Source organism: Perognathus longimembris, chromosome 21 (assembly GCF_023159225.1).
Source record: "Perognathus longimembris pacificus isolate PPM17 chromosome 21, ASM2315922v1, whole genome shotgun sequence".
Taxonomy (NCBI): Eukaryota; Metazoa; Chordata; class Mammalia; order Rodentia; family Heteromyidae; genus Perognathus; species Perognathus longimembris.
The window spans coordinates 15135568-15159344 of record NC_063181.1 but is presented as its reverse complement, the minus strand read 5'-3'; the positions used below and the strand labels follow the sequence as shown (position 1 = coordinate 15159344).

The 23777-nt window shown below is 40.4% G+C and overlaps 1 protein-coding gene across 1 annotated transcript; it reads left to right on the top strand.

The window, feature by feature from the left end:
* The first annotated feature begins 1206 nt into the window (after positions 1-1206).
* Positions 1207-22394, top strand: Aadat (aminoadipate aminotransferase). The gene is made up of 13 exons (XM_048330612.1): positions 1207-1351; positions 2497-2665; positions 5632-5764; positions 8851-8925; positions 10718-10927; positions 12500-12565; positions 13984-14066; positions 14388-14484; positions 16186-16247; positions 17104-17168; positions 18231-18337; positions 20806-20907; positions 22049-22394. The coding sequence occupies exons 1-13, from the start codon at positions 1285-1287 to the stop codon at positions 22088-22090; spliced, it is 1278 nt and encodes a 425-aa protein (XP_048186569.1). The 5' UTR covers positions 1207-1284; the 3' UTR covers positions 22091-22394.
* Positions 22395-23777: the final 1383 nt, after the last annotated feature.

The window sequence follows — 23777 nt, the reverse complement described above, 5'->3', positions numbered from 1 at the left end:
AGAGCCTTGCTATTCATCTTGCTACCAGGGAAAGGACAACTCTGGACTGCTCCAGAAAAAGCCCAAGTCTGGCCTCTTGAGCAATAAAGGTTTTTTAAACAGGGCCAAGGTCTAAAGACCATGTTTTATTTGGAGAACAACACAAGGTAGGTTAGGATGGTTTGAAGAAAAATATTCAATGCTTCATGATAGAAGATATACCAATATTCTTTTGCAAATGCTATTTGTTTTTACAGAACCAAAAAGGAAAGTTGCAGCTTGATTGATAAATTCCTCCAGCCCCTTTCCCATCTTGTAGTGATATCCGCCTTGTATTCTCTAACCACAACCCTCTCCCCCATCCTAGCCCCCCCCCCCCCCTTTACCTGGCCTGAATCCTCACCCAGTTTGCAAACCAATCAACCCATGGAGAGCAGGCAAGCAGTTTAAAGTGCAGAGGAACCTGAATCTCGGATTTGGGAGCTCTCTAAAGCTAGAGTAAGCAAGGCGCTAGAGGCTCACACCTGTAAATCGGTCTATTCACACGTAAAATCTGTGGATAGTGGTTCCAAACCAGCATGGGTAGAAAAATCCATGAGATATCTTATCTCCAGTTAACCAGCAAGAAAAAAGGAAGAAGAGGCATGGTTCAAGTGGTAGAATGCCAACCTGGAGTGGAAGAAGTCAAGTGAGAGCGAGAAGCTCTGAGTACACACACACACACACACACACACACACACACACACACACACACACACACACACACACTGCCTCAGTGCAGCGCCAGGCTGGGCATCGCCAGGGAAGCCGGTTGCAACGAACGAAATGAACCACCAGATGGCAGTCAAGGATAAAGATGCTGGTGAACTTCTGGCCACCTGCGGCAGCCGCTACGCCCCCCAGGCCTTTAGCCAACCCGGACTCGGCGTGGCGGAGACTCCTACTGCCAGGTCAGGAGTCGTTCCGAGCGCGTGGCTCGGGCCCTATCCGGGACCGCAGATGGCACTCCGCCCTGCCAAGCCCTGCCAGGCGCGGGCGCCGCAAGCCTTGACCCGGGACGAAGTGCCGAATGCGGGCGGGCCCGCACCCATAGGCCAGGGCTGGGGTGGGAGCGGGGGCGGAGCCGAAGCAGCCCGGGGCTCGGTGCGGGCTCGGCCCCGGTGGACTCCGGCCCCCGCCCCCTCCCACCCCACCCCCCCCCCCCCCGGGCCCGGCCCGGGTCTATCTAGAAGGCCGAGCCCGAGGCCCCGGGCCACTCCCGGCGGGACTCGGACGACGAGGACGCAGCCCCGAACCTCTGAAGACATGAACTACACACGGTTCCTCACTGCCAGGAGCAGGTCCAGACAAAGCTCTCCCATCCGGGCCACGGGTGAGAATCGGGCCGAGGCGCCCCGGGTCCTCGCTGAGCCGCGGGGACGAAGCCGGGCAGGCCGTGGCTAGGGCGCGTTCATTCATTCATTCGTTCGTTCATTCATTCATTCATTCGACGCTGGAGCCAGCAGCCACGAAGGAGGCGCAGCCCTGTTCGCTGGCTGGAACGGGAGAGCGCGGGGTGGGGGTGAGGGGGGGGTGGATTTTGGTGGAGCCACCGGCCGAGCGATCGGGCTGCCTGGCTAGAAAGCCCTGGGGGGGGGGGGCGAGGTTGTGGGAGGGGGGTCTGGGGAGGCCGCCCTCGGGGGGCGAGGCTGTGGGGGGGGGCTGGGGAGGCCGCCCTCGGGGGGCGAGGCTGTGGGGGGGGGGGCTGGGGAGGCCGCCCTCGGGGGGCGAGGCTGTGGGAGGAGGGGGGCTGGGGAGGCCGCCCTCGGGGGGGGGTGTGGGGGGGGGGGCTGGGGAGGCCGCCCTCGGGGGGCTGGAGCGGGGGCCTTGGGAACTGGGACCAAACGCCCAGCTCGATGCCCACCGATGGGGAAGGGGTTCTGTGGCCCGCGATCCTCCGGATCTCCTTGGGCTCCTCCAGCCCCACCCACCCGTGAGGAGGCTGAGGAAAAGTTACTCTGTGTTTAATGCTGACTCGGATTCTTGACTCTTGCTTAGTCTGTTTGAGCTGCTATACCAAAAGGCCCCGAAAGGCGATTTAGCAACAATGAATCTCTCTCTCTGTCTCTCTGTCTCTGTCTCTCTCTGTATCACTGTCTCTGTCTCTCTCCGCCCCCTCCTCCCTCCCCCCCTCCCTCAGTCAGAGCCACCGCTTAGGTAGAGATGGCCCGGCATTGCTGTGTCTTCTTCGCTTGTGTCTTCATGTGTTACAGTAAGCCAAGAGCTTCTCCCTCCAGCCTCTTTTCTCAGGGATAAAATCCCATTGGTGAGGGTAGAGTCGCTCTCTTCCTAAGGGTCCCATCTCCTAATAATACTTCAGTAGTTATTAGATTCCAATACAACCACGTTGGAACACTCAACAAAATGATCTATGATGGATAGAATTAAACTCCATAGTGTATTTTGCACACTGACTTATCACTGCTTATGACGATCTTCGGTGAACGTATTTCTTTTTCTCTTCCATGTTCATCGTAGCTGATTTATTGGGCAAGGCGTCCAAGTCACTCATCAGCCTGGCTCCTGGATATCCAAACCCAAACACTTTCCCCTTTAAGACTGCTACGATCACTGTTGAAAATGGAACTCACATCCACTTTGATGAAAAGCTGATGCATAGAGCACTTCAGTATTCTGAAAGCTCTGGGTAGGTTATAGGTGGGGAATGGAATTTTCTTGGTTCATTTTCATGTCCCTTTGATCAAGTAACTTGTGTCTTATTTAATAGATGTTTAATGGTCAGTGAGATTCAAAAAGTAATTAAGAGCAAAAGGGATAGTAAATGCTTAACTCTTCTCCATGACTGCTTTGCAACCTTAAAGGAATGGGAAAGTCAGAGAAGCTTCTGGAAGGAAGAGTTATATGTGTGTGAAACTGAAGAGATTAGCTAGATGACAAGGCATATTGGGAGAAAAGAAGATATAGATGACCTAGGAGACAGAAATTTGATATTCTTAATTATTGTCCAATAATTATGTCTCTTTGATGTCCAATCACTGTGCCCTTTTTAAATAGGCAACTGTGTGAATATATTACATTCAAATATTCAAATGTCTTTAATTTCTTAGAAGCAAACTTAAATGCATATCCTAAAATTTTCATTAGCTCTTCTTCCAATGATAATAGATAGATAAATAGATATTTTTGCCAGTACTGGGGCTTGAACTCAGGGCCTGAGCACTGTCCCTGGTGTCTTTTTGCTCAAGGCTAGCACTCTGCCACTTGAGTCACAGCGCCACTTCTGGCTTTTTCTGTATACGTGGTGCTGAGGAATCAAACCCAGGGCTTCATGCATGCCAGACAAGCACTCTACCACTAAGCCACATTCCCAGCCCTATGATTTTTTTTTTGAATTGTGGTTATTTTGTGTTATTTTCTTATTTTTTCCTTTATTGTCAAAATGAAGTACAGAGGAGTTACGTTCCATATGTAAGGTAGTGAGTACATTTCTTCTTCAACTTGTTTGTTACCTCCTCCCTCATCCCCCCCACCCCCACCTCCCCCTCCCCCTTTCCCTCCCCGCATATGTTGTACACTTGGTTTATACCAAATGGTTTTGTAAGTGTTGCTTTGGGAATCGTTTGTCTTTTTATCCTTTGTCTCTCAATTTTAATATTTCCTTTCCCTTCCCTAGTTCTAATACACACATATACAGAATACAGGGTACTAATATCAGATACAGTAATAGCAGGGGTACAACCACAGCAAGAGAATATAAGAGAAACAAACAAAAAGCCACGGTTTCACATGGCATGTTGAAAATAATTACAACGATGCTATAACACTTGTTTCCAATAACATGGAGTTCATTTCACTTGGCATCATGATTTGTATTTTATTTGAAGAATTCTTTTGGTTCTTTTTTGGTCTGAGATCAGAATTCTAACTCACTAACTGATGATTGCTTTCGCTCATTGACTACTCCCCTAGCACCTAAGCCATGCCTCAGATGCTAGGTTTGTGACATACTCCTTTAATCCCAACTCTTGGGAGGCTGAAGCAAGAGCATGAGTTTGAGTGAGCCTGGGGTACATAGCAGAAAGACAGTATTACACACACACACACACACACACACACACACACACACATCTTTGTTCTGTGACTCAAGCATATTTTTGAAATATATTCTATAATACATGATAAACTCTTCTTTCCCTGGAGAAGAGAATTTATCGAGTCTAGATTTCTAGGTTGATTTATAGAAATGTTACTTAAGAGATTTTTCTTTAAATGTGCTGTGGAGTGAATAATATGCGTAAATGTGAGGCTCTGAGTTCAAATCTCAGTGCCATCAACAACAAAAAAAAGAGAAAGAAAGCAAATCTCAGTTTTACTTATTTACTCATTAAGTAAATGACTGACTTTATGTGAATTTCCTAATCTCTAAACCTACTGCCTCATCTGTTAAATGGGAATACTGGTATTGGCAAAAGGCATTTGAAGGCTTTTTTTTCTTTTTTTTATTTTTCACGTGTTTATTTGAAACCCATTCTTCTTCACTGAAATAAAGTTTCTTTTCAAATTGTCCCCTTTTTATAAGGTTTTATTTTGTTGTTGTTTTTTCAAATTTTTATTATCAAACTGATGTAGAGAGGTTACAGTTTCATAAGTTAGGCATTGGATACATTTCTTCTACTGTTTGTTACCTTGTCCCTCATACCCCCCTCCCTTCCCCCTCCCCCTTTCCCCCCACGGAGGTGTTCAGTTCACTTACACCAAACAGTTTTGCAAGTATTGCTTTTGTAGTTGTTTGTCTTTTTTTACCCTGTGTCTCTCGATTTTGGTATTCCCTTTCAATTTCCTAGTTCCAATACCAGTATACCCGGTTTCCAATATACTCAGATAAGATTACAGAGATAGTATAGGTACAACCACAGGAAGGTGATACAAGAACATCATCAATAATAGAAGCTACAGATATACATGGGACGTTGAAAGTAGTTACAACTGTGATATAACAATTGTCTCTATAACATGGAGTTCATTTCACTTAGCATCATCTTATGTGTTCATAAGGGTATAGCTATTGGGCCTGTGATGCTCTGCTATGACTTGCCTAAACCTGTACTAATTATTCCCAATAAGGGAGACCATAGAGTCCATGTTTCTTTGGGTCTGGCTCACTTCACTTAGTATAATTTTTTCCAAGTCCTTCCATTTTCTTACAAATGGGGCAATGTCATTCTTTCTGATAGAGGCATAAAATTCCATTGTGTATATGTACCACATTTTCCTGATCCATTCGTCTACTGAGGGGCATCTGGGTTGGTTCCAGATTCTCACTATGACAAATTGTGCTGCGATGAACATTGTTGTGCTGGTGGCATTATTGTGATTTTGTTTATGGTCTTTTGGATAGATACCCAAAAGTGGGGCTGAAGGCTTTTTTTCATAATGAAAAACTTGAGTTTTTTATGATTTGAGTATTATTTCTTCTTTAAAATTACTGTGGTGAATACTACTCTAAACTTAAAATTATCTAAATGCAATATAATCCCCAAAACTCAGGGCAGCAGAGCCAAGAAGTCAAGACTTTGAGACCAACCTACGTTACATAATAAGCGAGCTTAACTAATAGAATAATAATAAATAAATATACATTTTATGCTTTAGGATACCAGAGCTTCTTTCCTGGGTAAAACAGTTACAAATAAAATTGCATAATCCTCCCACTGTCCACTACCCACCCAGTCAAGGACAGATGGACATATGCATCACTTCCGGCTGCCAAGATGGTCTGTGTAAGGTAAGGCTAAAAGGAAAATGGAGCCCACATGTGTGCTCGAGTATGTTCCTACATCAAGCCATCTCTCACTTGACTGCCAGCTCATGTTTTGTAGATTACTCAGACTCTTTCGTCTTCATTTAGAATTTGTAACAGGGAACTAAAAGGTATGGAGAGGAATGAGGGGATGGCTAGCAAGCACCCACTTAGAGTTTGAACTCGTGAACACGAAGACTTTCAAACTGTATCTCCTCTTCATCACGCACCAACCTGATTTTTCTTAAATGCCAGAGAATATGCTCAGTGACCTGGAACTTTTAAGTTATTAAATCACAATTCCCAATAAGGGATTTCTTACCAAAAGCTTTGTGCATGCAGCTTCATTTCATCTGGGCCAAAGCTTTCTGCCTGAAGTTACAACATGTCAATGAGTTCTTCCAATATGCCTTCCACAGAGGACATGTCCCCATGGGCCTGAGCGAAGAATGGCATTCCTTTATGCTCCTCACCTTTGCACTGGGCCCATCCTGCTAAGCCCATCATAAGTTAAAATGGGGAAGAGTCCGAACTGCCTTTCCGTTACCCAGCCTGCTAGACATCAGCAGCCAAGTTACCAGCTTCCCGTGACAATGTCATTCCACATACTCCTAGCCATAGTCAAGATTCAAAGTACAGTTTCCAATAAATGCATATTGTTTTTTTCCATCATAAAGTAGAAAATTTCTAAGTTGATCTCTTATAAGTCAGGGACCATAGCTTTTCAGGGTTAGGTTTCTCTTTGCCTCTCTCCTCTCCTGACCCTCCATCAATTATTCTATCTGCTTCTCTCTTGAATTCTTTGACTTCTACACACATCACTACCACTGGGTAGATATCACAATATCCGGTGAATTTTTCTCTATTGTTTTTTTTTCTTCTCTTTTTCATGAATAAAATCCTGGAAAAAGATTTTTCTCTATTCAATCTTCAGGTCTAAATTGAAACTTGACTTTTATCTATCTTTATCTTAAATCACAGTCATGTTCTTTTGTAGTAAACTATAATCTAGCTCTGTTTAATGAATTTTAATGTAAGTATTATTACAGAGTAATGGCTTCTAATGATAAAAAAAAAAAACACTTCTTTAAATATTCTTAGAAATAAGCTGGGGGCCAGTGGCTCACATCTATCATCCTAGCTACTCAGGAGGCTGAGAAATGAGGATCTTACTTCAAAGTCAGCCCATGCAGGGAAGCCCTGGGTTCGATTCCTCAGCATCCCATATATAGAAAGAGCTGGAGGTGGCGCTATGGCTCAAGTGGCAGAGTGCTAGCCTTGAGCAAAAAAGGAAGCCAGGGACAGTGCTCAGGCCCTGAGTTCAAGCCCCAGGACTGGCAAAAACAAAACAAAACAAAAAGATAAATTGGACATTACAAAAAAAAAAGAAAAAAATTGGATATTACACTCCAACTACTAGAGACTTATGGAAAATGGCCTCTTTTTTTTTTTAAGTCATGAGATATGGGTTGTTAAAATGCTGGGCAGAACCACTTCTCCTGGGGGCTGTGAGCAGTGCTAGATTAGTGAGATTCCTGTGTGACGTCTGCCTGTTTAGTCAGTAGTCCGGTAGGATCTGGGCTGGAAAAAGACTATTTCCTGAGACTAATGATGTCCGTGGGCATCATACTAGCCGCACTATGTCTCCAGCTGTGGCAAACCATGTCATATTTGACCTCTAAACGTGGTAACATGACTGAGTTCCCTGTGCTTTGTGTAACTCTTTCTTCTGGCCCCACATTCGTGGCTGTCCTCTTGTCTGCTGTCTGTCTTGTCTGCCTCCTTTGCAGTGCCCTCCTCTGCTCATCCATTATTTACTGGACTTCTTTCAGCTTTAACCCTAGAACTCCACCCTCTCCTCAGCCTGTGTACTTTACCTCGCTTCCTTGGACACTCACATGTCTTCAGTCCTGGCTGTTAACTTGTAAGCTGTTTTCCAACCCATTTGTCTATTGACACACTTGACGCCATTGTGAAGGGACCCCACACCAAAACTGTTCATCTTAGCCAGATGTGGGTGACTTTGTGCCTATGTATTTCCATAAATGGCATCGCCCTTCCATCTGTCTGGTCCAATAGCCTAAAATCTAGAAATCTTTCTTGACAACTTCTCTTCTTCACTCTCCTGTAGTCCATAGTCATTCTCTGTTGGATTTCATTTCCTAAACACCTCTCTATACTTCCCTGCCATTCCACCACAACAGTCCCCACCATCTTATCTATTCCCAGCAACATCTTCCTAAGCAGTCCCCAGAATTTGCCAACTTTTTCATGTATTCTTGCTCTTCTCTTATACTTTCTTACTGAGGCAACAATTGTCCCTATCTGTTCTTCACCCAAGGAAGGACTTCTCTGTATCCAAATGCCTACATGGGTGGTGTCTGCCACCTGTACTGGTTTCTGCCCACACACTCATTTCCAGTCCCCTACCAAGGCCCAGAATTCTCTGCATTTCTCAGAATATACCTATCATAAGCCCCCTGCTAACTCATCTCTTACTCAGAGAAGCCTTTTCTGTGTTCTCTGAATGTCCAAGTCCTGCAATGAGCTGTTACAATATTAAATCTGCACTCACTACCACTTGCTAATAAGTGACCAATTGTTTGGGTACTCTTTATTAGTGTTCACTCTCCCAGAAGAATGATAACTCCATAGGAGGATTAAACACTGTCATCATTTCATCTTCAGTATCTTTTTCACTGAAGTAATCAATGGAACACATGAATTCTAGGAGCCAAACTTGTTATGTTCTATTTTATTGTATCCTAGAACAGAAATTGGCAAGGCAACTGGTTTGAGAGCCAAATCTAAACCATCATATGAGTCTCTAAATCTCAAGATTTTGGAACTCAGCTGCACCTAACTTCTATATATTTTCTGTGACTGCTTCCTATACTGACAGAGACGACTAGTTGTAACATGGTCACAGTGGATCACAAAGTAGTGACTGTCTCTTTACAGAAAAATCGCTAGCTACTATGAACTATAGAGTCCTGTGAACTCAAGCTAGAAAAAAGGATTCTGAGAAATGGAACAACATGGCCCCAGCTAACCTTTGCTTCTTTTGTTAGGTATTTGAAATGATCATTAATCCTGGAGATACTATCCTGCTCAATGAACCACTTTATTCAGGAACAATTCAAGCTGTGAGTACATATTTTGACAAAATGGAAACTCTCATCTGGTGCAAAGAAGAAAGCTTTTCACCTTTACAGTTATCTGTCCACTGGAAAATAAAATTGCATCTTCCATCTGTAAATAAGAGAATCTTGATGATGTATAAAAATATCTTTTAAAATATACTCCTTACTTCATATATTTCTTCTTTAAAATGCAAATGCTGAGGTGCTAAAACTAGGTTGTGCAAAATCATATTCAATTACTTAATGCTTTACTTGAAATGTGACTTAATGTACATGGACTTTTTTTATAAACATCTTTTTACCACATGCCTAGGTATAATCACATTATATATCAATGTACTTAGGTAATATAATTAGAGAGTTTCCACTCCCATGTTAAATCAAAGAGACTGTATAATATCCAGACTAAAACTGATCATTTGACTCACTGCTGAGAATTAGGTTTGTTTGGGACACTCTGCTTTAAGTTTTTATGCACACAAACTAATCATATACAGAAAAGTGTGATCAGAATGAACAAGGAGTTAGAAACCATACAAGATTCAGGGAGTCTTTATAGGAATTGCTCTGGTTTTCTTTTAAGGAAAAAAAAAAAAGGAAGATTCAACAGAAGCACAGAATTATCCTCAAATATAGTAGAATTTGATTTATTTGACATGTTCTGAGATTAGTAGAAGAAAAGGATGGAAACTACAAAGAAGGAATCTCAATCAAAAGAACTCTCTAACCATCAGTCTGGTGTAATGGATAATTGTTTTTTTCTGTCAGTAACAGGGCTTGAAATCTGGGCCTGCATTCCGCCCCTGAGCTCTTCAGCTCGAGGCTAGTGCTCTACCGCCTGATCCACAGCTCTCAGGTGTGATTAATTGGAAATTTTTCTCCTGGTGAATTGGAAATAAGAATCTCACGGACTTTCCTGCCCTGGCTGGCTTTGAACCGAGATCCTCAGATCTCAGCCTCCTAAGTAGCTAGGATTGCAGGTGTGAGCCAAACGTACCTCGCCTAAGGGTTAGCTTTGACTTTCTTGAGAACTTGATTGACTTGAGATGGCACCTACTAGATTTGTAAAGTGTATTTCTGGTTGTGTCAGGAAGGGACAGAGATGGACACTTGTGAAAACGTTCAGCCTGAAACTTGTGAAGCTTGTTTTGCCCAAGTACCTTGTCACAAAGACAGAAAATTAATTAATACATGGGGATAGAGTTTTTCCCCCCACAGATACCCAGTTACCTGCTTCATGAACATGTTCCAACTATTAAGATCATTTAATCAAAAGAGACTAGGTATGGCTGCTTAATCAATGACCACTATTTCAGTGGCTTGTAGCTAGCTGCAAAGGTGTATTTCTGTCATACTCTATGTGCACCATGGGACTGCTACAGCCTCTGCCTTCCCCAGCCCTAGATTGACAAAGAAGCTTCTATTTGGAATATTGCCAGTCTTAGAGCAGAGGGGGGAAAAGATATAGAAATCCATCAGCTATAAAGCTTCTGTGCAGAAGGAATATATGGCACTTCTGCTCACAAGTGTACTGGCCAAAGCAAGGCACATGACCCAAGTAATGGGACAAGGAAGTATAATGCTTCCCTCTAGGAAGGGATAGAATCACAATACACAAGGTCAACCCTCTGGAGCTTGGAGGTGAGTTCATGAGGAATATATTGCCATAATACCCAAAATAAGGTTGGTCATCTAACTCTATGGAGAGTAAACACCCTTAGTATTTATTGACTTAGCAATGCTGTTCTTGCTTTGTATTGATACTAAACTCTCCAGCTTGTCTTATATTCTGCAGATAACACCGCTGGGAGCCAACATTATTAATGTTCCCGGTGATGAGCATGGGATCATTCCAAGCTCCCTCAGAGAAATACTTTCCAAATGGAAACCAGAAGATTCAAAGGACCCTAAGAAAAAGACTCCCAAATTCCTTTATACCATTCCAAATGGAAGCAACCCAACTGGCAATTCCTTGACAGCTGACCGCAAAAAGGATATCTATGAGGTATGTATCAGAATGGATTATATGATTATATTCCTGTGTCTTTTTTTTATAAGAGGGCTATGCAAGCTCTTAATAAGAGATGCTCATCTATGCCATGGCCAAATAAAATGAGACAAAAATAAATGCTTGTTTTTCCTTTAATTGATGTTTTCATACAAAAGAACTAGAATGTTTGCTCTGGTGTTAACCTTTAAAGAAACATCAAGCTATCAGTAATCAAATAAACATCAAACTATGCAGAAATCTTTGAAAGCTAAGAGAAATGTGTCTTTTGTAAAGTCTTTTTTCTGAACCTGATAATCTTCTCTAGCCTTTTTCCACTAGTAGCTTGGTAAGTTAAATACAGTGTCCATGTTCACCCATGTCGAATTTAATTGTGTGTGGTATAATCAAAAGTAAGATATCAACTAGTTCCTTCACATGCTCCGCTGAGACAGGTTTATGCAGTTCTGTATAAGTTATTGCTTTTTTTCCAGCTTTGGGTTTTTTGATTTGGTTTGGTTGGAGCTTAAACCCCTGGGCACTGTTCCTAAGTTTATTTTGCTCAAGACTAGTGCTCTACCACTTGAGCCACACAGCCACTTCCAGCTTTTTCTAAGTAGCTTATTGGAGAAAAGTGTCATGGACTTTGCTGCTCGAGCTGGCTTCAGACTGTAATCCTTAGATCTCAGCATCCTGAGTAGCTAAGATTATAGGCATGAGCCACCAGTATCCAACCAGTTCCACAGTTATAAGTCATATTCCTTATGTGCTAGGGCCACAGTTCTTCCCTCCAGACTTCTATATGCAATTTTCTATGTAATACATCTCCACATAGATGTCTAATAGTATTTCTAATTTAACCTGGGCAAAACAGAACTGCTTTTCCCTAGCCCATCCCAAACTCCTAATGCAAAACCATCCCACACCCTCCATGTCTACAATGTGTCCAGGAACAGTTACCCTCATATGGCTCCCTACCCATCCTGCCAGTCCATCCTGTAGAGCTCACTGAAAGTTTATCCAACACCTTTTTCTCCACCACCATTCCTAGCTGGTCTAACCCTCTAAGTCACTGCCTGCCCTTTCCAGACAGTGGCAACATGGCTGTATTCCACTCTTGGCCTTTCACTAGCCATTTATTACCTGGGAGACAGGCCTGGTCCATGCTGCATGGTAAATGTGGTAAATGTAACAAGTAAAGCCGGCCTCATCATTCTGCTGTTTACAGTCTCCTCCCCACCTGGTGCAAATTCCTTTATAGACTTTGCAAAACTGTGTGACACAGTCAGTTCTGTTTTCCAGGCTTCTCCCCACTTAATCCATGTGCAACCCACTGGCTAGGACCACCAGGGTCAATCCTTTGCCCTGAAACGTAACTGGCATTTTGTTCACTGCAGGGTAATATTTGCTTTCACTAATGTCTTCAATCTACAATCCTGCCTTAACCTACCCCTTCCATTCTAAATCTTGTCAAGAATAAATCATCCTCTCTCAGTAGATTCTTGGATGAACTAATAAATGAGTTCTAACAGTTGTTATTCTGAATGGTGTTAATTTTAGATACTTAACAGTTTTACTTGAACCTTTTAGCTCGCCAGAAAATACGATTTCCTCATAATAGAAGATGATCCTTACTATTTTATCCAGTTTAACAAGGTAAGGGATGACATGAAGTTATTTCACCATTAGAAGATCAAGTTTTCAGTTATCACTGCTCTTGAGATTAGCCTAACTACCAAGATAGAGCTATTTAATTTTGTGCTATAGTAGTATACACTTATATTAATTTGCCATCACTTCATTTTTTTCAGTCTTTTCCATTTTTATCATGGAATTCTTCTATCACTGAATATTCCTCAAAAAGCACTGTTCACTTTTAGTATACTCATGCTCTTTCTAGAAATCAGTTATCTTCAAAATAGTAGCTGTTTGTACTGTACCATGTGTTTTATTCAAGTAGAAAAAAGCAGGCATCACCTGAGAAATGTGCAGTGTTTTTATCTTAGCCATTAACTTCAATCTCATGATAGTAGCTGACCAGAACAATGTCTGAAAAAGATTGGGAAGCTGTGATCCAAGCTAAAGGAAAAACAGGGCTGAGTACAACTAGTGGTATCTGTAATGGATGCAGAAGTAGGTGTAATGGCTACGTATTGGTAATATTTGCCACTGATGCCCTGAATCTTACTTACAGAGTGATGTTTCTTTTCTTTTTATCCTTGCTGTATGGAGATGTTGCTTTTCCTAATTTGTTTTTCTAGGTGGAAATAGTTGGATCACAGACTACCAATGCCTGATTCCTCAAAATCCAACCATTTGCCTGCCCTCAGAGATGCAGGGGAAAAAATGTATATATGGATTTATCTACTTCCTTTCTTTCCTTTTAAATGAAGAAACAAAACTTCTAATTTTTTGAGCCATGTTGTTCCTATATAGGACAGGCTGTCATTGAACCCCTGAATGCCAGGATAGCATGGTCTATACCACCATGACTGATTAGAAACAATATTTCTGGATTTCTCTATGGTTTGTCAAAGCATCATATGTCTACTTTCCCACCTTGAACTTGACACAGACCCCACACACACACTACTGAAGAAAATCTGGAAGTCAGTGTTTCCTATAGACTAAGTTTCTCATCTTTGTTCTCATCTGTTTTTATCTTTCTAGGTGGTTCTAAGGATTTTCATTCTCTGTCTAAACAATCTTGAATGCTGTTGGTTTTCTTTATTTTGATTTTGTCCCAACTAGTCTTCTTGGGTCCTTCCTCTAAATGTATATTAATCCTGGTTTTCAAACCCTGGCAAGGAGGCTTGAGGTTTCTCTAAATTCAGAGTAGCAGCTTCTTGAGTAAATATGGAAGCTCTCGTCTTTGACAGGAAAACACTGCAAAGAAGCAGATGGTTAGAAAAGCACATGCATACTACTTTCTTATTACATGCTAAAGGTTCAAGACAAAGGTACTACACGTCTGTGCCACTGTATTCTAAACCCATGCTGTCTCTACTTTGTACAAATAACTACAACAACTCAGAGAGCTTGCCAAGCAAGTGTAACTTTCTTCTCATTTCAAGCCCTGGGCACCAACGTTTCTATCCATGGATGTTGATGGGCGTGTCATCAGAGCTGACTCTTTTTCCAAAGTCCTCTCCTCAGGGTAAGGCCCACATAGCCAACTTGAAGCTAGCCTCAGAATTGGACCCTCCAAATAGCTCTGCTCATTTAACAGGCTTGTAATCTGCTTGCCTTATAATCTAACATTAAGACTTTTTCCTTTACCTCCAGCAGTCAGAAATGCTTGGCCATTAATCTAGTAGGAATAGTTGAGATTTGGAACATTATAAATATACATATATTAGAAGGCTCTGTCAGGATCCACCTGTCCCCAGCTACCACTGCTCTTCCTAATGAAATCAATTAAGGGAGATGTATTCAATGTTACTATCGATTGGTATTAAGCCTTTTCTTTTTTGTTTAGGTTGAGAATAGGGTTTTTAACTGGCCCAAAACCCTTGATAGAGAGAATTGTTCTGCACTCTCAAGTTTCAGTGATGAATACCTGCACTTTCGCACAGGTAAGCATCATTTAGGAAACTGGGTTTTGTTGTTGTTTTTTAATCAGGCAAGAATATAAGGTAGAGATTGGCAAGTAAGATTAAGTTAGAGTGACACAGAGGAAAACATCACAATGTCGAATCTCCATCCCAGTGGCTCATACCTATAATCCTAGCTACTCAGGAGACTGAGATCTAAGGATCACAGTTGGAAACCAGCCCAGGCAGGAAAGTCCATGAAACTCTTATTTCCAATTAACCAACTAAAGAACAGAAGTGGGGCTGTGGCTCAAAGTAATAGAGCACTGGTTTTAGCAAAAAAAAAAAAAAAAAAAGCTCAGGAACAGCTCCCTGGCTCTGACTTCAATCCCCACAACTGAAAAAAAAATTTAAATTAAAAAAAGGCAAACAAAAAAAGAGCATTGAATTAACCTGTTACCACACAGCATAACACAAACTATTTGAGAACCATAGTATCTTATTCATATCCTATTCCTAAGAAAAGCCCTAAAACAAAATAAATAATAAAAATACTTTGCATGGGGCTGGGAATATGGCTTAGTGGTAAAGTGCTTGCCTAGCATGCATGAAGCTCTGGGTTCGATTCCTCAGCACCACATACACAGGAACTGCTGGAAGTGGTGCTATGGCTTAAGAGAGAGAGTGCTAGCCTTGAACAAACAGAAGCCAGAGACAGTGCTCAGGCCCTGAGTCCAAGCCCCAGGACTGGCACCAAAAAAAAAAAATACTTTCCAGGAACTGGACAAAACTGAATTGAACTTCATGGACTTGAAACCTGTCCTGAGAGCAAGGAATCCAAAACGTGTGTGGTGCATGTCCCTTCCCAGCATTGCACATGTGTGCCAGCTGCTTCAACAGACACTAACTAGGATGCATTCTAACTAAAATAAAGTAACATCAATTTGGAAGACTATATACATTTCTTCACATGCTTTGAGAAAGGGTTACAGTCTTGAGAATCAGATCTTCCAGGATAGAATGTCTATGGATGAACTCAAAATGAATAGAAAAGCGTGTATCTTTCCAGATACTTGTTTGATATTGTTGATAGCATGGATAGCCCTAAGTTTTAGCAAGTTCGAGGCTCTTCTCATACTTTCTACAGGTTATCAACAAAAAGTTCTGTATCTGTGACATTTAGAGCTTCCATTTGAAACAGGAAACGTCTAAATATGCAAAGGGACTTTATATAGTTCTGTGGTAGAATGTCTACTTAGCAATAACCTCATCCTGGACTTAGTTTCCAACATCACCAAAAAAGAGACAAAAAAAGACACAGAAAGACTTATTTTTAATATACAGAGGTACTAGAGTCTAATAACCACTATCATGGAGGAGGTTGTGACTGTTTTTATGGAATCCAAGCTCTGTGACAAGTTTTATTTTACAGTGGGAAGATTAACCAGTGTATCAGTAAAACAGAAATAACCTGCCTAATATTTAGGTTATTATGAAGAGTCAAACAGCCCAATCTAGTAACATATTAAGATAGAGCCTAGCATATAACAAGTACTATATGAACATTTGTTATTTTTTAGTACTGTTGTTGTCCTGATTATTATCATTAATTATAAATCATTGACTGTTGCAATGACAGTTCAGTGTATGTCTTTTTGTAGTGGCTTGCAGATTTTGGTTTGCTTTTGACAAGCACACACTTTTAGGAATGAACCAAGGCATTGTAACTATTTTCTCTTTTAGCTCATGGTATCACAGCTTCTACATCAATGGGGAGAAGAAGGTTTCTGGGCTCATGTCCACAGGTATGGAGTCATTTGTTATAATGTCTATTAGCAAAACAAAGTATAGAGAACCCCGAATATTGATGGTGCATTATTATTGTTATTATAGCAATAGGAATAGTCTATTAGAAATGAAAAGTCTATTTGTTTTAGTAGCAAGCAATAGGAACAATCTATTAGAAATGAAAAGTCTATTTGTATTAGTAGCTCTTTACCTAAGAAAGGAGCAGTCATGGTATGGCCAGAAAGCAATACCTACCCACAGCTATGGTAAGCTGAAATTATCAACATGTTAGGAGCCACTGATGTAGATAGACTCTTCATACATATAAATATTTTGTTTAAGAATCAAATAATTGTCAGGAAGACATGACATAGGAATTGGCTCAGGTGAAGATGGATAAGAACACAATTCTCCTAGTCCATAGAATGTTGTGAGTTATGAATTCATTTAATTGTCTAAGTGTGGTTAATTCCTCAGCCATTTAAAACTAAGAGAAAGAAAAATAAAATGTACTGTCACTCACAGACCCATGACTTATCATAGCAACAATATCTTCTTTTCCTTGAATATTCTCATACTCTGAAATGGCATTTTGTGACAAGTAAACAACAAAGATTGTTGCTTAGAGCTCAGGAACAGCACCCAGGCCAGACTTCAAGCCCAAAGAACAACAAAAAACAAACAAACAAAAAAAAATATATATATATATATAACTAGACAAGTCACAGAAATACACTCTATTCTCTTATCCATCCTTCAACATTTCATCAAGATAGGAAACAAACACTTGTTGCCTGGACCACATCTTGTTGCCTGGACCGATGAGACTTTGTGGTTTCTAACCATGTGCTTGTCCTTGTTTCCCTCTTCCAGAACCATTGAGTTTTACAGGAGCCAGAGGGATGCAATAGTGAGAGCTGCAGACAAGTGGTTAAGTGGTGAGTGGCAGACATCTGTCTTTACAATGAACAATCTGTCTGTGTTAGTGGGTGACCAGCACTACATATTGTTAGCAGCCCTGGTAACAAAGAAACAGTTTCCCAGAAGTACTCTTGCCAAGGTGCCCTACAAATGATCACATAAGCAACATCCCACCACCCCTGGCACAGTTCCCCCTCTCTACCATCTATATGAGCCCATGCCATACGCACATGACTTCACAAGAAACAGGGAGTCTAGCAATCAACCACTATTTGGATTGATTTACGTAGCTGATTATATTCTCATTTTAAAAATGAACCCATTTGTGTCCTAAACTGTGACATTAATGATCCTATTCCTGGAAACCCATGAAGATTCCAAAGAGCATGGTCTTCCGATTGAAACATTCATTTTAGGTCTGGGTCTACATATGTGAAAGAAGAGCCCTGTCAGCATGGTGACGCCGGACTGTCATCCCATCCATAAGAGTTGAAGGCCGGAGCATGGGGAATTTCAGACCAGCCTGGCTAAATAGCAAAATCCTCTCCAGAAAAGGAAAACAAAAACAAAAGACATGCTCTCTTGTCCTCTGTGCAGATTGGCCATAGTTGTAAATATGGAGTTCTTTTCTCCCTCTTATCCCCACACTGATGCCAAAAATAAACTCAGAGCATCCATTTCCCAGCATCCATTTTCAGGGCATATTAAAACCTTATTTTGGGGCTGGGGATATGGCCTAGTGGCAAGAGTGCCTGCCTCATATACATGAGGCCCTGGGTTCGATTCCCCAGCACCACAAATACAGAAAATGGCCAGAAGTGGCGCTGTGGCTCAAGTGGCAGAGTGCTAGCCTTGAGCAAAAAGAAGCCAGGGACAGTGCTCAGGCCAAGAGTCCAAGCCCCAGGACTGGCAAAAAAAAAAAAAAAAAAAAAAAAAAACCTTATTTTAAAAAGTGCTGTCACTGAAGGAACTTTTGGGAAAGTGCTAGTTTATCATCACCACATCTACATCTTGGAACAATGTGTTCAATGGCACTAGAATTACCTTCAAAAGATATTTATTATCCATTTTGTTCATAGGCTTGGCAGAATGGCATGTTCCTAAAGCTGGTATGTTTTTATGGATTAAAATTAAAGGCATTCCTGATGTAAAGCAGTTGATTGGCAAAAAAGCCTTGGAGAAAGAGGTAAAAAACCAAGAGCTGGGTGGGAAGAGGAGATCTAAGGAAAAGTTATTCTTTTTCCCTTAAAGTAATTTTTATTTTAATAAAAATAAAAAGATCAGGGCTTGGAATGGGGCTTAGTGGTAAGAGTGCTTGCCTAGCATGCATGAAGCTCTGGGTTCAATTCCTTAGTACCACATAAATAGAAAAAGCCAAAAGTGGCACTGTGGCTCAAGTGATAGAGTGCTAGCCTTGGAGCAAAAGAAACTCAGCTCAGAGACAGTGCCTAGGCCCTGAGTTCAACTCCTAGGACTGGCAAAAATTAAAATAAATAAAAAGATCGTTTTATTGCCCATCTCACAACTCAGAATGTTTGAATGTTGGTTATGCTTTCTCATTAAAACTGTAAGAAATTTTTGAGTTTTGTAGCTACTCCGGTGGTCTAAGTTGATGGAAATATTATTATTTATCTCAACAAATGATGAAATTTGTGACTAAGGAAGTCTTGGAGCCACATTCCTTAAGTTTTAGTCTACCTTCACCTTATGTTTGGCATGTGGCTTTGTGTAATTTATGCCCTCCAATCCTGTGCTTTATTTGAAAAAGTTTGGCCACTATGTTGATCAAATTAGTTGCATGTATAGATCACTTAGACAAATACCTAGAGTGTAGTAATTACTCAGTAAACATTAGAGCTTAGCATTTGAAATAGATTTTATCTTCGTTATGAAAGTATACTCACAGGAAGACATTTGGAAAATGCATAAAAGCATAATGAAAAGTTTTTAAATAGCCATCATTTCACTACCAGATTTCATGGACCATCTGTGTTAGTTTTTCTAGATAAGTTTGTATAATGTTCTAGTATTGACTATGCAGTTATTTTACAAGGCTAAAACCACATAGAAAGTTTGTATTTTGTTGGGGTTTTCTTCACTGAAAATTAGCTCATGTAGGATTTTTCCCCTCCTCCTATACTTGATCATAAATCTACTTAGATTTCGTTTGTGACACAACTGTTTATTTCTGACTCACATAAAATTCAGTCATGGGAGGGAAAATAAGAAAAAGGAATCAAAGGGGTGAATTTGATCGAAGTCCATCATATGCATGTTTGGAAATAGCACAATGAAGTCCCTTGGCACAACTACCTTTTGCTGATTTTAAAAATAGGAAAATATCAAAACCATGATCTGCAGGCACCTGTGCCCCACCAGTGACTCAGAGACATTGGGTCCTTCCATCCTACTGTGCCTCAGTTTCTCCATAGATGCCAAGGCACCTATGAAATGGAGAGGACATGGTAGATAATACACAGGAACAATTCCATGGGCCAGGCCCAGAAGTAGCTTTCACTACTTTGGCACTGGATGGAGGGAGGGAAAGATGAAAGGATGGAAGGAAGGAAGGAAGGAAGGAAGGAAGGAAGGAAGGAAGGAAGGAAGGAAGGAAGGAAGAAAGGAAGGAGAGAAAGGGAGGAAGGAAAGAAGGGAAGGAAGAAGGATGAAGCTAGGGAATAAAGTATGTCTGTATATGCAGAGAAGAGAACATGGACTGTCCAGTGGTTGAAGTATACCTAACACGGTGGTCATCAGGAAGAACAGCTAGTGTTCTCACACCTTCTTAACATGCTTAGTTATTTATTCCCTCATTTTATGTATTTTTAAAAAGTTAACCTCTTTCGGTATCATTTTCTTCCCATCTCAGAACATCTATATTGTCTATATTCTCTCTAAAATATCTTTCAGGTCTCAGCTTAATACTTTCAAATTTGATAAGCTTGAAATGGTATATCTTATTGTCTGAATTTATATTGCATTCTAGATGTGTTAGGCATTTATCTGTGTATATTATCATTTCTTTTTTAATAAACTGTCCTTTTTACAACTCAAATTAAAATTTAATTTCACTGTTATTCTTGTTTCCTTCCTTTCTTTCCTTCTTTCCTTCCTTCCTTTCTTCCTTCCTTCCTTACTCTTCTTTTCCTTTCCTTCCTTCTCTCTTTCTTACTTCCTTCTGAACTTACTTTTCTTTTCCTTTTTTCTTTCTTGCTCTCTTTTTCCTTCTTTCTTTCTCCTTCATTCATTGCTTTCATTCTTTCTTCCTTTCCCCTTCCTTCCTTCCTTCCTTCCTTCCTTCCTTCCTTCCTTCCTTCCTTCCTTTCCTTTCTTTCTTTCTTGTATTATGGATTGAACCCATGGCCTTGTGCTTGCTAGGCAAGTGCTCTACTACTTCTGGCATGTTTTATATATCGAAAAGAAATAGCACAGCTATATTTATAGTAAACATTTTTCTGTTTCTATGCATTTAATTCTGTATTTTTATATCAATTACTTTGTTTTTCCTTGGCAATTTCTTTAACTGCCTTTCAACTCAATGTCCTTCTCCACTGTAATATCAGGCACTCTGATTTTGAATTTGCCCATGTTTTCTTTTTTGTTGTTGTTTTTCCCTTAGCAGTAATACCATTGTCTTTCCTCATCCTCTCATAGATCTTACTGATTACCGGAAGTGCTTTCTATATAGACAGCTCAGCTCCTAGCCCTTACTTCCGAGCATGCTTCTCTTTAGTTTCTCCAGAACAGATGGACATAGTGAGTATTATGTTCTCTTCAGAACAACACTTGCTCTCAATTCTGATGTTGTGTGCTGTGTGCTCACTCTGCATTTTAGAACATTACTCAATGTTTTCTTGGGCTTCTGAAAGCCAGATATTGGTGGAGCAGTCAAGAACTCCCATTATACATCCCCAGTTTACTACTAGACTTCTGTAGACAAGTGAGACTAAGCTAGAGTTTTCAAAGTCTGTTGTTGAGTCTGGAAATGTGGCTTAATGGTAGAGTGCTTGCCTAGCATGCACAAAGCCCTAGGTTCCATTCCTCAATACCACAGAAACAGAAAAGTCTAGAAGTGGCACTAGTCTTGAGAACATAGAGGCTCAGGGACAGAGCTCATGCTCTGAGTTCAAGCCCCAAGACCATCAAAAAATAAAGAAAGAATAAAAATGAAAAGTCTGTTGTCTTTCTAAATAGCTTTGCAAAACTTATTGAACAGTATTGGTGGGTACCAAACTGTTGCAGGGAAAAAATACTTTTCTTCATGAAGTGAACATGAACAGGAAGTATGAGTTCATGATAGCCTCGTTCTCTATCTCTGAAGAAAAAGCATCAGAATGAGGCAAATTTTTAAAAATAAATTACAGTCTAGTTTTCACCAAAATAATAAGGGGCCAAAAAAAACCCACAAGGAAAGACTATGCATCAGGAACTCCAAAACTATCATTTGAACAGTGCCATTAACCTTCAGAAAACCTGACACTTAATCTGGGAGATGGACTTTTTTTTCTAGTGGTTTCTTTTTATTTTTTACTTGCGTTCTTGTGTTATTAAATATGATTTTCAAAATTTCTCTCTCCTCTCATATATGGATAGACTTGGAACATTAAAATTGTATAGAACAGATTTGCAAGTAAGAGACTAGATGAAAACACAGAATTATTTGTGCTGTGGATAAAAAAGAAAACTACCATCATGTGAAATCTGATGTGTCCATAGCCACATATTTAGTAGCCATGGGTGGCATCTTCCCCCACAAATATGATGTCAGATGTGACTTCTTATTGCCTTATCTCAACCCCTGATTAATGCTCTGCTTCTAAAGTTTCTAAAGTTATGACCCAAATTTTTCCTAGACATCATCCTAATTTCATCACTTCATATCTCTTTTTTATTACAGGTCTTCCAGAAATTAGCCCAACTTATAAAAGAATCTTTATGAAAAAGTCAAACTAATCACAGCACTTGTTGATTTTCCACACGAATTATATCTGTGCCTTAGCTGGAAGAATTGGTCATTGATGTTGGAGTTACAGATTGATTTTTGTTGAACTTACCATATCTGTATATGTATAATAGTTTATCTGGGAAACTTTTAAAGTGCCTTCCACTCCATCAGATTGTCAGCATGTATTTATAATTCATATACACCTTTTGATTGATATTCAACCTGCAAAAATTATTTTAATCTTGGATTTTACTGTGAAGAATATAATTGCTATAGAATGTCATGTCAATGTTCTTTATTTTTTAAGGGAAAAGCTTTCAATGTGCTTTAAAACTGACATTTTACCTTACTTTCAAAAATAAAAGTTCAAAATAGTACATAATATGTAATTTTTCCTTTTTTTCAACAATCATGAACTTCAAACTCACAGCCTAGACACTGTCCCTGAGCTCTTTTGCTCAAGGCTAGTGCTCTACAACCTGAGCCACAGAGACACTTCTCATTTTCTGGTGGTTTATTGGAGGTAAGAATCTCATTGACTTTCATGCCTGGGCTAGCTTTGAACCACAATCCTTGAATCTCAGCCTCCTGAGTAGCTAGGATTACAGGTGTGAGCCACCAGCACCTGGCAATTTTTCTATTTTTAAGGAAACATAATGAGAGTTGATTGTAAAAACATTTATCATTTCACCATTACAAATAAATCTTTTTAGTAAGAATACCATAGAAACATTATTTTATTTTACAGAAATCACTTTAAAATGAAATTCTGAACAACCAAAAGGTATTGGAGCTGCTCATCCAAGCAAAGAGGAGAGATTATGGGCTTAGACAAATACTTTTATTTACATATTACATTCATTTTCATATTACATATTACAAGTTACATAATACTACATAATTTACAAAGGCATATTCTTCTCAGTGATGTAACTGAAATCTGTGGATGACACTTTGAAGTATTAGAACCTCATGTTTTTTTGCTTACTTTAAAAAATCTTTATTTTCTCATCACGAAAGTAACACACTCATATATAAATTCTTTTTTTTTTTTGGCCAGTCCTGGGCCTTGGACTCAGGGCCTGAGCACTGTCCCTGGCTTCTTCCCGCTCAAGGCTAGCACTCTGCCACGTGAGCCACACAGCGCCGTTTCTGGCCGTTTTTTCTGTATATGTGGAGCTGGGGAATCGAACCTAGGGCCTCGTATATCCGAGGCAGGCACTCTTGCCACTAGGCTATATCCCCAGCCCCCATATATAAATTCTTAACCAATTCAAAAGTCATAAGGAATAAAATAAAAGCCATTTTCACTACCCACCCCAATGATAACTAATAGCAACACTTGCCCATTCGCCCTGAAGATTTTTTTCTATTCATACACATATCTAAAATAACACAAGCTCATGATGGCAGTCTGTCATAAATACTCTATATTGTTGTTTCTCTCTCTCTCTTTTCTTTTTTTTTTTTTGGTGGGGCGGCCATCGGGCTTGGACTCTGGGCCTGGGTAGTCTCTGAGCTTTTTTGCTTAAGGCTATTAGCACTGTACCACTTTGAGCCACAGCACCACTTGCAGTTTTTGAGTGATTAATTAGAAATAATAGTCTCACAGGGACTTTTCTGCCTCTGCTGGCTTAGAACCTCAATCCTCAGGTCTCAGCCTCCTGAGTATCTAGGAGTA

Coding starts and splice junctions, on each gene's coding strand:
- Aadat (XM_048330612.1), top strand. CDS start 1,285: ATGAACTACACACGGTTCCTCACTGCCAGGAGCAGGTCCAGACAAAGC. Junction 5,765..8,850: donor GCCAAGATGGTCTGTGTAAG/GTAAGGCTAAAA, acceptor TTCTTTTGTTAG/GTATTTGAAATGATCATTAA. Junction 8,926..10,717: donor ATTCAGGAACAATTCAAGCT/GTGAGTACATAT, acceptor TATATTCTGCAG/ATAACACCGCTGGGAGCCAA.